This window comes from Galeopterus variegatus, unplaced genomic scaffold (genome assembly GCF_000696425.1).
Source record: "Galeopterus variegatus unplaced genomic scaffold, G_variegatus-3.0.2 Scaffold580, whole genome shotgun sequence".
Lineage (NCBI taxonomy): Eukaryota > Metazoa > Chordata > Mammalia > Dermoptera > Cynocephalidae > Galeopterus > Galeopterus variegatus.
The window spans coordinates 270,681-288,699 of record NW_007726691.1 but is presented as its reverse complement, the minus strand read 5'-3'; the positions used below and the strand labels follow the sequence as shown (position 1 = coordinate 288,699).

Here is an 18,019-nt window from a genome sequence, read left to right as displayed (position 1 = left end):
AAAAAAAAAAAAAAAAAAAAAAAAAAAAAAGAAAACAACTCTAAAGTTCAATAATGGAAGAAATTTGAAAAGGGAGAAAAGATTAAAAGAAACACATCACAAAGCTACATGTGCAAAGGTGCTTATTAACATCTGCAGTCATCAGGAAAATGCAAATTAAAACCACAATAAGATATCACTATACAACAATTAGAGTGGCTAAACATAAAAAAGGCTTGTAATACCAAATATCGGCAAGAATGTGGAGCAACTGGAACTCTCATAATATTACTAGTTGGAGTACACAAACACTTTGGAAAACAGTTTAAGTTCTTATAAAGGTAAGCATACATTTACATATAACCCAGAAATTTCTCTCCTAAGAGAAATGAAAATTCATGTCCAAATAAAGACTACACAAATGTTCACAGCAGTTTTGTTCATAAGAGCTAAAAACTGGAAACTCAAATGGTCCATCAAGAGACAAATGGATAAACAAATTGTGATATATCCATATAATAAATACTACCTAGCAAGAAAAGAAAAAAGGCTACTCGTACGTACAACAAGGATAAATCACAAAAACATCATGCTAAACGAAAGCCAGAAACAAAAGAGAGTACATAGTATGTGATTCCAATGTAGGATGGGAAAATCTAAAATATAGCCACAAAAAGCAGAATAGCGATTACATAGTTACAAAGTAGTAGAAAGAGTGGTAGGAAAGACTGCAAAGAGAAGTGAAGGAACTTTGTGAGATGATAGAAAGGTCTTGGATCTTAATTAATGTAATGGTTACATGAGTACATTCATTTGTCAAAACTCATCAAACTGTACACTTAAAATGAGTGCTTCCTATTTTATGTAAATTTTACCTCAATAAAATTGATTTTCAACATTATAAATGTATTACCCCTTAATTCTAGAGATTACTAAATACTGAACAGTATTTGAATTCACAAATTCATCTCTCCCACAAAAGAGTAAATTGTAATGGGGGCAGAAGAGAGACAACACATCAGAATTCAACCTTTTTCATCTGTTCATTATTGCTTCCTTCAAGTAATTAGGAAAACTATAAATAGGATGGGGATAAATACATAAAAACCAAGTAAAAAATCATTCTTTATAAATTTCTAGTACATAATAAAATAGAATCAGAGAACCTCAAAATAGAATAAGAACAGAGTTTTACAGGAATCTTTGAAAATTCAGGCTCACTTTTGGAAACATAAATATCTCATTACCTCCCTTACATTTATCTGAAATTTCAAAATAGATGTTGTGACTTTAAAATAAAAATCAAGGCAATTATAACACTGAATATATATTTTTTCATACTTTATCAATACTTCCCAGTCCTCTCACCCCACCTTTCAAGAGCTGAAAATCAATTAATTAAAGGTTTCTAATATTGGTGGTTGCTGTGCTAAGCCACTGTGCTTCTTAAGCAGACTTTTTTTCAGATGCCTGTAGAAAAGAGGGTGCTTGTTAAAGATAAGGGAAAAGGATAGTTGGCGTTAAAGAGTTTGCTATGTTTGCATATTTGACTTGAATATGATGTATACAAAGTATTTAGTTTAATGCCTGACAAATATTAAAGATTCACAAATGTTAAATATTATTTTATTATGACCGGGAGTAGGTTGCCCTTGAATTTTCTTGCTCAGAAGTATTCTCATCAATCCGTGCCATCAGTAAAAATCAATTACATACTTTCATGTTAATAAATTCCTGTCATTAATGCAAATGATCCCTAAGAGGATCAATCCCCATTTACATCTTTGTCTAAGTTTTGTTTTAACAGACAAAGAAATTAGTTTTGGAGGGGGAAGAAAAAGAGGGAAATTTTAAGCAGCAGGGCTTCTTGTTATAGATAGCTTTAGAAGATGAGAGACAGGAAGAAGTCCTCAAGAAACAAATGACATCCTCTTATAAGCTTTCCCTAAATATCCAGACTAGGGTTAGGTGATCTTCCTGTGGACACCCACTGTACCCTCTGTTTACTCCTATCACATCATTATCACTCACATTGATTTCTATTTGTTTTTATTCCCTCATTAGACTACATGCTTCAAGGGTACGGGGGTAGGGGTAGGGGCTATATCTTGTTTACAATCTTCTCTCAGAAGCTAGCATGTGTTCTGGTACAGAAGGAAATTTTTAAAAATTGCTAATAAATTAAGGAAACTTAGAAAAGTAGAGGAGTCTAGAGATAGATGGAAGCTCAGAAAGGGAAGTGTTGAGATTCAAAAAAATACCAACACACATAGTCACTTTTACAAATATGCCTAGGGTCCAGGGTCCTAACAGACTGCTAAGGGAATGAGTAAATGCATTAGGATTACCTCAGAATATTGCAAACTTGTTTCCTCCAACTCATAACAGTTTCAGCCTGATAATCTTCCCTTTTAATTCTATACCAAAAGGAGAAGATGAAGAACAAAGAATAAAGAGGAAAAGAAAAAAAGAGCTATGCACACATCCCACTCATCTTTCTCTCCTCCTCAATTCCACAGTATTGTCCATCTTTATTATTCTATGTCTACCTGCTAATCTGAGACTCTGATATACTCTAACATGTAAGAATTACTAGACAGTAAAAAAAGAAAACATACCTTATATGTTCAGCCAATTCTGAATCTATGGAATTCAAATTGACAACACTATTTTGTCCTGTCAATATGTGCTGTCTGCATAAATTTAGATTTCCGGTCATAATTAACTAAAAACTAAGCCATTCTACCATTCAAAATTCGGAAATCGAGTCTCTCAAATGCTCAAATCTACTATGTTTTCTCCCATTCAAAATCAAATAAAATGTTTTTCCTTCTTTTTAGAGAAATGTTCTGCTGAAGACCAGAAGCTGTTTAACCCACTAAAGGAATAAACTCCACCCTTGTTACAGTGAAATCACCAATACTGGCTAAATTATCATATCTTTGAAATGTCTTTTTTGACTAAAAAAGCCTTACTACTTTTTTTTTTAAGCAAATTTGTATTGAGCATCTATGTACTGCAGTTGATTTAACGCTGAAGTCTGCAGATATTATGAAGAATACAAAACTGCTAGGAGACTCTGCTCTCAAAAAACTTAAAATCTTGGCAAGGAAAGACAATATTGAAACAAATAGAGAAAGAATGACAATGTCTGAGAATCAGAGTATGGTAATAGATAATAGGCCCTATACAAAAGAAGGGAAAGATAAAAGCGAACACTTAACTCCAAAATAGCCATTTTCAAATTTCATTAATTTTTAGAAAAAAGCTTTCATCACTTTTACTTTTTCTGTTTTTACAACACATACGGTCCATGGTTTTATTCTCTCGTATTGCCTGGTATAAAGATTATTAATCATAATTACCATACAAATGAGTATATTTCTGAATATGAGTTTTATGAGGTCACATAATCACTTTGATATAAGCTATATCCCAGCACTTCCTACAGAGAAAAGAAAAGAGAACGCTCAACAAATAAGATAAAGATAAGGCTTAAACTTCTTTGAAACTTAGTCTTAGTAATACTTCTTCATTCTTATTGTTCTTGGTGCCGTATGAAATTTTTTCCACAGCTTTTTTTTAGTGCATGTGGAGCACTGGTAAACAAGTGCATATCACTATTATTGCATTTATCAAACTGTATTGCTATTCTCTCTTTTGTGCTAGACTGTAAGTGTCTAGAAAGCATGTAAGGCCTCCTATTATCTTCGTACCCCTATCCCTTAGCAAAGTGCCTGGCATATAAGAGGTGCTCAATGAATAGTTACTAAATTAATGTAAATTTATTTTAGTAATCTTAAATAAATCATAATCACTTTTAATAAAAAGAAAATCATACCTCTGAAGATTCTGCAAAGTAGAGAAAATACTTTTATAAAAACACTAATTAACTTCCTGCCCTGGCAAAATTCCAACTAAAATAACTCGATTCCCCATCTACCTCAAAATAACTCCTCTAGTTACAAAAAAATTTTTCTTTATTTCCTGCCTTTTAAGGATCATATTTCCCCTGGAAGCTGATAAATGATTATCATGTTTCATTTCATCACTGCAGATGTTCTATCAAATTTATGTACATACTGTCCTTTCCTAAATTTCACTTTCCCTTCATAACAAAGGACATATTTTTTTTCTAACAATGTGCTATTTGAAACCAACATAAAAACATTTCTTCTTACTCGATAGATAATTACCATTGATCGTATTTTGAAAGTGAAAAAAAATTACGTTTTTGTAATGCTTTGGAAGGGGAGGGAAGGAGGCAATAAAAAGGTATTCTACTTTCAAGTATCACTATAATATATTCCTGAAAAAAGGCCACCACTATAGTTCCAGATAGTAAATTAATGAAAATGGAGTGTTACACATGTAAGGCAACATGCTAAACCTTTCATACCACATTTACTTTAGTGAAAGCACATTAGTCTTTCTTCACCTTTTATTTTATTACATGACCAAACTTCTCTAAGTCTCACCTCTTAAGAATTAGCTTCAGGGAAGGGTGTGGAGAAAGACCATGTGCAACCTCATAAAAACAGCTCATTTTTAAACTGCTGCCAGACATACATGTTTTATGAGTAAGACCTCAGATAATCCTTTGATTAAGAAGCTTCTTGATTCTTAAATGTGCGATGCAGCCAGCAAGAGGAGTCTTAAGTTCCAATTATGCTGATTTCATTCTTTTAGACCACTACCAGAAACAAGTCTGTTTTCTAAGTTACCTTCTCTCCTACCTTCAAGTTATTCAGAAAGGAAAAAGTAATTTTTCAGAAAGATTCAATTAAGATTAGTCAAAATCTTATTCCATTAATTTTCTCTACTAAAAATCTTCATCTCAATCTCAACAATCGTTCATTCAACTCACTTAACAAGCGCCTCAAATGTGTCAGACATTATGGGAAATGCAAAGATGAATATAAATACAAATAACTAGATACAAAGCAGGATGTTGAAGTTCAAAAACAACAAAAGCAACTGCGCAAATCGAGGAAAGCCCTGTGAAAGAGGCAGTATTTGAACGGAGCCTTGAAGGATGGGTAGGATTCTAAGTTACAGGAGATAAACCATTCAAGACAACAGGAATGGCATAAGCAAAGGAAGAATAACAAGATATATTTGGGAAATGAAAATTTGGAGGAGAGTCTGGTACCTTTAGGTGAATAGTAGTAGACTAAAGTAGAATGATAAGTTGGAAACAAATTATGGCATATCTTAATAACTACCTGTACTTTCCTAGCAAATGAATGACCAAATTGTTATTTTAGTAATATTAATCTGACAGGTCAATGCAGAATATAGTACAGTGGAGAAAAGGAAGTGAATCAATGTGAAACTCATGTGAAAGAAAGTTGTGAATCTATTAAAGTAGTCTAATAAAATGATGGAAAACTGAACACGGCAGTGGGGATGAAACCAAAGAGTGAAGGATGAAAAATACTGTGATTGTAGAATCAAGGGGACCTGGCAAACAGTTGACAATAGAGGACAAAGGAAATGGAGAAGTCAAAGATGACTTTAAGGAAATAAGACTGGGTGAATGGAAAAATAGCAATGCCACTAAAATTAGGGAAATCTAGAGGAAGACTGATTTCTACCTGTAGTAAATAATGATGAACTCCAGTTTGGTCATTCTGAATTTAAGAAACAGAGTGAAAATATCCAGCAAACAGTTGAAAATGTGAGACTGGAGACTAGAAGAAAGATCAGGGGCAGAAACTTGGGTAACATCTACATGAATAAGACAAGAGGGAAAAAGCAATCAAGTAAACAGAGACAAAATCACAAGGAGAAAAGAACCAGGTTGAATGTAATATTACAGAGAGGACATCAGCATTGCTAAATGGTTCAGAGAGAAGGTGAGAAGTGAGAAAAAGTTAGCAGATTTTCAAGTAGGATACTATGAGTTCAGATGTGAGATTATAAGAGGTTAAGAAGTGAATGGTTCATGTAGAATGCTCCTTGCAAGGTTGAAGATGAAAAGAGACAATAACAACTTGGTAGGAGCAAAAATCAGCCTAAGAACTTTTCTTTTTAAAGATATGAGAAGCCTGAATAAGAAAATGATATGTATTTCTTAAAAATACACTCTGAAATATTCAAACCAGGAAATTTCAAGTAAGTATAGTTCATTTTTGTTATGAATTAAATGTATTCTCCCAAAACTCATATTTTGAAGCCCCAACCTCTAACATGATGATAGTTGGAGATGGGCTCTTTTGGGGGTAATTAGGGTCAGAGGAGGTCAGGAGGGTAGGACCCTCACAACGGGATTAGAGGAGACACCAAAGAACTCAGGCTCAAGCACTCTCTCTCTCTCTCTCTCTCTCTAAGCGCATGCACCAAGAAAAAGGCAGGTGAGGACATGGCAAAAGGCAGTATCTGCAAGCCAGCAAGAGAACGCTCACCAGAACCCAATAACACTGACACCCTGATCTCGGACTTCCAACCTCCAGAACTGTAAGAAAATAAATTTATGTTGTTTAAACCACACAGTCTATGGTATTTTGCTATGGCTGCTTGGGCGCATTAAGACAGCTTTAAAAAAACATGGCTTATTTTCTTGCACATAATACTATCAGCAGTAATCTCTTCATGGTACTAAGATAGAAGTTAGGAAGAAGCCGTAGTCTAACTCAAAATTCCTTTGCCGAATCTCTCATATCCCACAGTAACACACAAAAGTTCTCCATTACATTATCAGTAAGAAAAACAGAAAATCAGGTATCATTAAAATTGCAGATCAGAAAACACATCCATACATGTTCAATAGACTCCAAAAGGTACAGAGGGAAAAAAATAAGGGAAAACAGAATAAATATTGACTTACTGCCCTGGACAGAAAATTAACAAAAGACATCAATACAAAACAAACACTTGGTTTCCTTTTAAAATGAACGAAGTAAATCAGTCTTACAGATTATCTCCAAAAATGACTAAGAAAGAAATATTTACAAATGATTTATTTTAAACTTATTTGTGTTAAGTACCTAGCTAATGAATTTTTTTTTTTTGTCCTTTTTGAGACCGGCAGCACCGCGCTCAGCCAGTGAGTGCTGTGAGCACACCGGTCATCCCTATATAGGATCTGAACCCGCGGTGGGAGCGCTGCTGCACTCCCAGCGCCGCACTCTCCCGAGTGCGCCAGGGCTCGGCCCAAGCTAATGAATTTTATCCCAGGAGAACACTATGTATAATCTCAAAAGCCTGTACACTAAAGCAGAACATCACCAGTTGCTATGATTCTAATCAGTCATATTCTACTATTTCTAAGCTTTCCTTGACTCCCTAGAGAATCTTTTTTACCCATGTCAACTGCACCACAGTCCAAAGAAGTCTATTCACACAAGTAATAAAATATTTGTAATGTCAAAGAGATTTGCGTTAGCATGTTTATTCCATTCTAATCAACTTATCTCTCTTATGAGTGCTTTTTGAGGACTTGTGGCTCGGTTCCTTCAAAAAAAGGTATTTCAAGGGTTTTCAAAAAGCAAACACACAGAGAAGCCACACCTTGCTTTCCAATTACCACTTACAATGTTTCTATTACTACCAAGCAAATGGCGTGTCTGAACTAGTGTTAATATTCCTATCACTGGTAAGAAAAATATTAGTATAATATTTCTAGTCAGTTTCCTAAATTGCTAGTCCTCATCCAAAGCAAACAGCAAACTTCTGAATACATACCACAAATCTAGGAAAATGGTAAAAGAGATGGAATACAACATTTCAAAGGCTACTGGAACCGAATGGAGCTATAATGATAATGTTCATGTTCTTAAGGAGAGAATAAACCATAGGAAACTCTTCATATACAACAGAAAGGCAGATTCTTAAGGAATTAGAAAGTTATTTCTTGGGCCGGCCTGGTGGCGCACTGCTACAGTGCGCCGCTTGGGAAGCGCAGCAGTGCTCCCGCCGAGGGTTCGGATCCCACATACAGACCGGCCACTCACTGGCTGAGCGAGGTGCGGGAGCAACACCGAGGGTTGCGATCCCATTGCCGGTCCGGTCCGGTACGGGCGCGACACTGAGGGTTGCGATCCGTTGCCGGTCACAAAAAAAGACAAAAAGGAAAAAAAAAAAGAAAGTTATTTCTTAATTATAAGGAGCCAAACTACTTAGGAGGGAAGAAAAAGCATAAACTTGACATGCCACAAGGCATGGTATACATTTCCTATCAAACCACCTGCAAAAGGTTTAACTACACAGAAAAATCACTGGTCATAAAAACCCAAGCAAAGAACTATGTGTATGTATCTAACATAGAAGCATTAACTGGTTTAGAACCAAACACTGAGGCTTCCTAATATTAAAAAGTATCTTGATATTATGGATTCAAGTACCAGTAGACGTAAATTGTCAAATGTCTTAGAAGCAGAAAGGGGCAATTCCATATACTTTTTCCTCTCATATATGCCAAACCAGCAAACACCTGCACCTGCGGAAACTTCCATTTGATAGACTTTTGGCTCTATTAAGAGAAGACCTGATTTTCCTTTGAGGCCAAATGTGGAATTTTCTTAAAAAGAAATAACTTAGTCTTTCAGAGATTATTTTAAAACTGTTGGTTCCAGGCAGTCTCTCTCGTATTTGCTTTTGTCAAAAAATTAATTAGATGCCAAAAGAAAGGAAGAGGGCAGGTAAAACTGCAAGGGAAAAGGAAAAATACACATAAACTTCACAAACATGTTTATTGTATCTTTGGAAGACAGGACTCAGTCTTGATATATTAGCATTTCAATCATCTGTTGCGAATGTTGACTATTCAGGCTAAACTTGCTCTTGTGGAAGCTTTTAAAAGGTACCATTTTGAAACTTTCCCATTCAGATAAGATTCGGGGAAACTTCTGAAAGGCATAGACAAAGTCTTCAATCTATGAAAATAAAATATTTACATATTTTTGCTATTGTGGATAAATTATACAAGAATGACTTTTCCAGATGACAAGGCAAATAAAAATAAGCAAACAAAAAATAAAATAAAAATTCCAAAGAATTGTAGGACATCTAAATTACACCATTACTATACTTAAAAGGAAGAGACTTAATTGCTTAAATGCTACACAATCCAAACTCCGCAAATGAGACACAGAAAGAAGATGCCAAGAATTCAAAGCCCATCCATGTTATTTGGAGGAAGCTGACCCAAACATATTAGAGACACTTTCCTAACATAAGATGAAAGAGAAGATGGGTAATGTGGCCTGTTCTTAATCTACAATGTTAGTTTCTAGCAACCTTAAGCTTCCACATCACAGCCACATTAAAACCCCAGGCTCCATTTCCAGGCAGCAGATCACGCCATGCAGAACAGACACAAGACAAGCTGTGGTTACTTAAAAAAAAAAAGAAAAGAAAGAAAAGAAAGAAATAGCATGAAGCAAGCTCCAAAGGTGCAAGGCTGAATTAGCTACATTAGCTTACCATATATCTCGGATCTACTCTCCTCTGAACTAGACTTTGTCTTCTTGGAGGAGCTATCTGCACAAGAGCGGGAGAAAAGGAGAGAGATATAGAAAATATGGAGACCAATGTAAGGCGAAATATTCATGGGGGAAAAAAGAATGAATCATGATCAAGTTAAATCGTGCAAACACAAAGTATGAACATCACAGATGATAGCACTTAGAATAGTCACGAACAGCACAGGTAATGACATATTTTAAAGATTTATTGAAGAAATGGCAGTGCAATAAAAATACATTCAAACAAAACAACACATGAGTAGTCTATAAAATATATCATCTGATAATTGTAGAGATGACAAAAGCACTAAAATCTGTAATAATCTCATTATGAAGTACTGCATAACACTTTGCTAAATATGTCTTTGAAGATGGGCACATCACAGATGAACAATACAGAATAAATCTAATAAGACTGTAATATTTTTATAAACATAGGGCAGAAATTTGTGACCCTTATTAGCAAGACAATAACTAATCATATAAATAAAAGCTTCTGAGTCCTATGACTTCAAAATTAGGTGTCAGAAATAGAGAATTCTCTCTTCATGGAGATCCATAAGTAACATATTACATACTCCCACACCAAAGCCTCCTAAATTGATGAATGAAATTTCATTTTATCTACTACCCAAGATGCAGGTAAATTATTAGCTATTCACTTCCCAGTTATCCCTTCTGGGTAATATTCATAATATTTTTTCAAAATAAAAGAACAATTTATACTAAAAGTAGGAAACATTTTAATTAGATACATAAAACATATTACTCTCTATTAAATATTTTGATGTATATTTCTAAATAAATATATCTAAAAATAGGTACAGCATATTTATTTATCTGAATTTGCAGCATTTACTTTATCTTTTGTCACAAGGATATACAACTAAATAAAATAGTATGTGCACAAAGAATATATATCAGTTTCAAATGACAAAAGCAAAATTATCAAGCAATTTCTATAAATTAAGTAGTGAGTGAGTTTACAAGAAGAAAGCAAAAGGAAAAGCCTATATTTTACAAGAGAAGAGTCCGCTAACATCAAAACTCTAGGAAAGATCAACACTACTTAGGTTGAATGACAGCTGAATTCAGAATACTTTCTGACTGAAGAAAAAGGGATTTCTATTCTTTTGCTCACTCTAAAATGAGACAATCATTAATTTTTTAAGTTACATTTTATCTAATATTTCAATTCACCATGATCACAACTGAATTTTTAAATGACCACAGAAGTTTGTAGTTGTTATAGCCTTGATTTTATGACATAGTATACCACTCATACCATGATTTATCTTAACACTAAACCATCGGTCTGACCAAAATCTCCAATTATGATATAACTATTTCTATTATCATTATTTTTAAATATAACAACACACTCACACACATCACAATGATACTTCTATAATGAAATCTATAGTGCTGAAAGTTAACAATGCTTGCATTCCCGCTGAACACAAAGGCTTTACATTATATAATTGGAGGGGAGGGAGAGTCCTAAAACAGATCAAACAACTACTCTAGAGTGGTTCAGGTAGTTCAAGCTGAACTTATGTTATTCTGAACTTCACTACTCTCAATATTCTTTAGAAGAACAAAAAGTGCTTTACCTGTGGGGTCAAAATCATGTGATGTACTGCGTTCAACTTTCTGCTTCTTATCGGTTGGTGACTCTCGGTTCAAGATACTCCCATGCCTACATTAAATCAAAGCAATCACATGTTTACTATAAGAAAATCATTAGAATAAAAACTTATTTTGAAAATCCCAGAAGTGTGTCTTACAAAGAGAAACCAAGAAATCAGTTTACCAAATAAGTTTAAAAACTCAGTCTGTGTTACATGTAATATACACAGTTTATTTGGTTATAAAAAGTGCTTAAAATAATAAAAACAGTATTCTGTGTTAAAATCCATTTTATTGTTAGAAATAGCTGCTTACATTTTTTTAGTGGTTTTCATAGGTCAATCATTAATATTTCCATTTAACAGACAAGAAAACTGTGCCTAAAAGGAATTAAACATATTCTCCAACCGCACATATACAATGGTCACAGAAGTCTTAGCCAACCACTTCAGGCCCAGATGACACTACAATTATTATTTTTTCTATGGCCTAGCCAACTAGATTGATCAGATGACTGGGTAACAAATAAGACCATAACTATGATATACACACTACTAATACATTGAAATGCTAAGGTCAGCATTGGTACCCTGGACTATGCTGTCACTAAAAATGATAAAAGTACTATAATAATTAGGAATGACATACTACCTACGTTTTAAATAATATTTATGATAATTAAGGACAGAGAGAGAAGAAACGTTGAAGCACAAATACTGAGGAAGAGGCACAGAATCCCTGGAAATGAGTAAATACATATATATGGATATAGGCACAAATATATTTGAATATTTTGGATTTTTTTTTTACTGTCATAAAGTAATTAAGACTAAATGAGTGCCAAAGTTCATTAACAAAAGGCAGTTACAGTCACATAAATAATAAAACATCAAAAACGAGCAATCCATTTTTATCCTCCAAGCTACTCACAATTTAAAACAATCACAAATGGATTTTAAAATTAAATCTCTTCATAGGGAGTGACCTTAAATATCAATTTGAACAAACTTTTAAAATGCTTACATTAAAAACATTGGGAATATTATCAAAACAATGTCATCTTCCAGACAAAATATGTAACACCTGTTATATTTTAAATTTGTAAAACATTTTGCAATTTTAAATCCACATTCTCAAAAACCACAAAAATTCACCATAATTTCAAAGGAATGCTTCTACTTAAAATTTAACCTAATATTTGGTATGAAGTGCAACTGAGCAACTTACCTTATAGGTTTTTTGAGGGGAAACCTGAAACAAAGTAAAAAAAAAAAAAAATAGATGTAGTTATTTCACTTGTAAGATTCTGTTATTACAGTTATTCATTCTACTGAACCAGAATAAGGGATTTAAATCTTATGCTGGCTGGCAATTTAGCTCAGTTGGTTAGAGCACAGCCATATAATACCAAGATCATGGGTTTGGTTCCCCATATAGGCCAGTCACAAACAAACAAACAAATAAATATTATGCTAACTTTCCCAAAGCAAGATTCAACAATCAGAAGGAGTAAGAAGATGGATACCATTTTCAAATAGCTTAACTACTTTGTTAAATCTTAAACTGCAGATGCATTTACCATCAGCTGTCCCCAAGTAAGGCTCCTCTTTTTAAAAATTCTAATAATAATAGCAACTGCTAAATGTATTGAGAGCTTACTAGATGCTAAGCACTATCCTAAACTCTTCACATGTATTATCTTTCTTAATGTTAAAAAAAAACTCTAGTTATTTCATTTTTTTTTTTCCTTTTTGTCTTTTTTCGTGACCGGCAACGGATCGCAACCCTCAGTGTCGCGCCCATACCGGACCGGGACCGGCAACGGGATCGCAACCCTCGGTGTTGCGCCCACACCTCGCTCAGCCAGTGAGCGGCCGGCTTTTTGTCTTTTTTCGTGTCTGGCAACGGATCGCAACTCTCAGTGTCGCACCCGTACCGGACTGGGACCGGCAACGGGATCGCAACCCTCGGTGTTGCGCCCACACCTCGCTCAGCCAGTGAGCGGCCGGTCTGTATGTGGGATCCGAACCCTCGGTGGGAGCGCCACCGCGCTCCCAAGCGGCGCACTGTAGCAGTGCGCCACCAGGCCAGCCTCTAGTTATTTCATTTTAAAATCAAAGCAAAATAAATATTTTACCTTTAAAACATTATTATTATTATTTTGTCTTTTTCGTGACCAATAAGGGCATCGCAACCCTTGGTGTGGTGTCACCCGCTCTGCGCTCAGCCAGTGAGCACACTGGCCAGTCCTATATAGGATCCGAACCCACGGCGGGAGCGTCGCTGCGCTCCTAGCGCCACACTCTCCCGAGTGCGCCACGGGGCCGGCCCTTACCTTTAAAACATTATACTTTGTTTTCCTAGCACAGAAAGTTCCTTCTTGCCCATCACTTCTCCCCACTTCCCAAAATACCTGGTCTGATTGCTACACTATTGATCTGTGTCTACCCTTTGATTAAGATCAAATCATGATCCTCAATTACAGTAGTCTCCCCTTATATAATTTTGCTTTCCATGGTCAGTTACTGGTGCTCAATGACCTGGCCAAAGATATTAAATGGAAAAGTCCAGAAATAAACAATTCATAAGCTTTAAATTGCATGCTGTTCTGTGTAGCATGATGAAATTTCAAGTTGTCCTACTCTGTCCTGGCCCAGGACATGAATCATCCCTTTGTCCAGCATATCCACAATGTATATTCTACCTGCCTATTAGTCACTCTGTAGCTGTCCTGGTCATCAAATTGAGAAAACATAACATACAGTATATAGAGTTTGGTACTATCCTCAGTTTCAGGCATCCACTGAGGGTCTTGGGATGTACTCCCTGAGGATAACGGGAGGACTACTGTATTAGTTTAAGAACAGAACTCTAGAAAAAATTACCACTGGAGTAGTATCAATTATTAAAAATATGTTCCAAAAATAGAAAACAAAGGGTACTTTTTTTCTGTTTCATTTTTCTGGGGATTCTGTAAGCTGAAAGAACTACAGCATTTCCTCCTGGCTGTCTTTCTTTTTTTAAAGAAATTATTACTGAAAGCTTCCTGATAAGAGTTTGATGCTATAGATAAATGCTAAACCTAAGTCTAAAAGAATGGTCTCAAATATCCTCCCATTCTTTTGATTTCTGTCCTTTTTAGATTATTTCAACTTATGGCATTTTATGTAAAGATTATTTAGTCTAGGTAATAAGAACAGTGCTTTATTAGGATCATCTGTAAAACTGGGGTTTTAAAAAAGGCTATTAGTAAAGACAGGAAGAAATAAAGATAAAATAATGATACTTGAATGACTATATGTTATTTAGTTAGCATGGTGGTAGTTTAGTTTAAAAAAAACTCTAAAACACAATTAAAATTCCTTTAACTCCTATTATAATCAGAATTTATCCACAGAAAAACAATCTAAAAACTTCCCGAATAAGTGATGGCATGTTAGTTCACAACAAAGTTAGTGATGACAAAGAAAGGGGGTCTGGGACAAGAGGTCACTCCTCTCCAAAACATACTGATTTCAAAAGACTACCTACCCCATCTTCAGAAATAGGGTATCCCTAAGTAGTCTGTCCATACTTGTTAAGGTGGGAGTAGGAGGGAATGGGAATATGTTTTTAAACTTACAGATGAATACAAAAGTTGGCAGCAAAGGATTCCTGAGTGTCTGCAGAGGATAGCACCTGGAGTTACCAACCTTAGCTACTCTGCCTCACAACCATTATAAAAATTCTTACCCTAAAACAATGCTGCTTGCGTCAGGGACTGCAAGATGCAAGGGGATTCTGGTAAAGAATCCCGGAAGTTCCCAGACTACTGACTGTAAGCCAGTTTCCTGAGCTATTTTCTCTTACAAGAGAATGGAAAAGGAGGAGAAATATCAGGACAAAAATGGAATGAGAAGAGGAATAACAAGGATCACCCCACAGTACAACTTGTTTATCATAACCCACTTACTACATTCACAAAGTATATATAAAGTACTTCTCAAATAAAAATTTTTAAATCATATTTTTTTCTCTCATCAGTGAATTTCACTTTAAAGTACCTGCTAAAACAAATATGTGTGCACACATGTGTGACACACATCTATATGTATATGTATATTTTATATATATGCATTTTACATAAGTAACAACGTCAAGAACCTTTCTGGCTATTTTATTGGTTCCTTCTGCTTCAGCTAGGAAAATCACCATCACGATCCCATAGTTTTGTAAAATCCTTACCATCTGCTGAATATTGAGATAAAGATGTAATGAGAGAGCTGAAAATAGAAAAGTCAGAACCCCAAAGCTTGGGGCTAGAGTTGTAGATTTGAGCCATCAACCTACTGGTGATCATTGAAATGTAAAACAGCAAGTAAAGAAGAGAAAATGGCAAGGATCAAATCTTGGGAAAAACTAGCATCTGGATGATTGAGATGGGAGGCAAGAGCCAATGAAGTAGAGAGAGTTGATGAGTCAGAAAAGAGAAAGGGCTATCCTAAGGGGCCAAGGAAGAAGAGATAATCAATTATACCAAATGCTGTAGAAAGACAGGTCTAAAAGCTAAAACACAGCTATGTTCTAAGCAACAAATCAGTTCAATATTAGGCTAACGAAACAAACTCCAGTGAACAAAATCCTGTATTTTCAAGTCCATGTCCACTGCGTAGTCTAATCATTAAATAATGCAATTTCCTTTTGTTAAGATATATTTACATAAAGTGTATTTGAATGCTGACATAATGTTAGAGGTGCCTAATGAAACTCTGTCTGGCTTTTGAAAATATCATATTGATAATTTCGACAGTTAGCCAATAATGAATCTCTTTGTATTTATTTATATGTGTCACTGTGTATTTTTCTAGATATCAAACAAATCAAAGTACCAGTATGAAGAACTATAATGAATAAAAGGAAAGGGTTATTAGGAATTTTTTTTTTTTTTGTCTTTTTTCGTGACCAGCAACGGGATCGCAACCCTCAGTGCCGCACCCGCACCTTGCTCAGCCAGTGAGCGGGAACCGGTCTGCATGTGGGATCCGAACCCTCGGCGGGAGCGCCGCCACACCCCCAAGCGGCACACTGTAGCAGTGCGCCACCGCACCGGCCCGTTATTAGGAATTTGGATTACTGGGATAAGGTGACTAGATGCCTTTACTTTGGATTTCCTATACTAAGCATAGCTGTATCCCAGAAATCCTAACCCATGGCCTTAAACGTTCAGAATACATTTATTCACTAGACTGAGAATAAACTTATTCACTAGACTCAGAATGCCTTTTTCTTTGCTACCTCTTAGCTCTAAAGCCCTAGGTAACAGTATTTAGAGGCCTCCTCAAATTTTGCATTTTCACACATCCCTCCCAATATGTTATTACAGTATAGAGGGAAATGTGATTTGGTAATTAAATAACTCTAACCCAATAAATAATGTATACTAGAATAAGACTTCCATTTTAGCCAGGTTTTTAACTATTCTAACACACACACACACACACACACACACACATGATTTTATAACCAGGATATCCCTTTAAGATTATTAAACAGAATTTCTTCTGTATTTTAAAAAAAGAAGGCAAAAAACCACAAAGGTTTTGTGTTGTCACATATTTGCTTATAATAAATAGTCTACCAGAAACCATATTTTTCTTTTATTGATTTTAGTGAGAAAAGAGCTAGCCTTTTGACACTACTCCAGTGAGAAATGTTCTGAAACCATGTAAGAAGAAATGGGGATATCACATTCAAATCTTAATTCCTACCCTTCTCTCTCTCCTCCAAAGTATTAGGTTTTTTCCCCTGGGTTTAGTTATGGTAGAAAATTTGGGGCTCTAGATGGTTCTTCTTAATAAGGGATGATCAAAATGAAGAGAAGGAGGTTAAAAAAATTTTACCTACATTGGACAGTGGTAAGATTTTATTAGCAGTCAAACAATGTTAGCTACTAAGGAATTATCAAGAATTCCTTTAGAAAATACATCCTGGGCCGAGCCCGTGGTGCACTTGGGAGATCCTATATAGGGATGGCCGGTGCAATGCGCTCCCTGGCTGAGCGCGGTGCGGCCGGTTGCAAAAAGGACAAAAAAAAAAAAGAAAATACATCCTGATTTTAGTGATGTTAAAAGGTGAGGTGGGGAGCAGGACCCTGCATCTTGGAATCAATGAAATACAGCACCACTTTATTGGAATCCACTCCTGTGTGGAGAGTTACTAGACAAAGAACTCTGCGAATTAGTTAATAATTAATATAATTCTAAGGCTCAACTCTCATGAAATGATGATAAACATCAGTGCAGAAAATATACTGTTCCGAATCAGAAATGGGCAGAATGGGGTGGGAATAGTATTATTAATTCTTATAGTAGTCAGTGAAAGTTTCATGTAATTTCAAGGTCTTGGGGGCAGCATACTCCTCAAAGAGTATATTCCTCAAAAAATATACATAATTGAGCTCATATTCAAGTTTCACAATTTAATAGGTGCTTGAACTCGGGCTAGTTGGTTAACCTCTCTAGGTGGCATCTGTAAAACAGAGATAATACTAGTAACTACCTCACAAATTTTTTTTGAGGATTCAATTAGAAAATGAGAAGCACTGCCTAGCAAATAGTAACCACTTAATTATTATTAGCTATTAGGAAAAACAAAAATAAAATCTGAACATTAGTGGCATGAATTCAAATTAAATAGAAAAGAAAAAATAAACTTAAAGACAGTAATATTCAAATAGATTTTAGCTCTGTAAAATGCATAGAAATGCATAATTCAAAGTCCAAGACGAAACCACAGGTTTAACTCACCAAGTTATATTATATAAAATTAACATCAATATCAAGTTAACAAACTTCCCAGATGCTACAAAGTAAGGAAGAATATAAGGTTACAACTTAAACTTTCAATTTTCCTGGCAAGTAGGGTTAGTGATTTTTTTTTTTTTTTTTTTTTTTTTTTTTTTTTTT

At 35.1% G+C, this 18,019-nt stretch overlaps 1 protein-coding gene across 4 annotated transcripts in view; it reads right to left on the bottom strand.

Annotated features, from left to right (window-relative positions):
* ARHGEF12 (Rho guanine nucleotide exchange factor (GEF) 12) overlaps positions 1-18,019 on the bottom strand; it is a 147,035-nt gene that overhangs the window by 63,950 nt on the left and 65,066 nt on the right. For 2 of the 4 annotated variants that reach the window (XM_008570202.1, XM_008570203.1), the window contains exons 2-4: positions 12,303-12,326; positions 11,060-11,145; positions 9,406-9,462 (exon numbers count right to left, since the gene is read on the bottom strand). In XM_008570202.1, the coding sequence (XP_008568424.1) occupies positions 9,406-9,462; positions 11,060-11,145; positions 12,303-12,326 (167 nt within the window). The remainder of the gene's footprint in view (positions 1-9,405; positions 9,463-11,059; positions 11,146-12,302; positions 12,327-18,019) is intronic. The other 2 variants (XM_008570204.1, XM_008570205.1) reach the window with 1 other exon arrangement.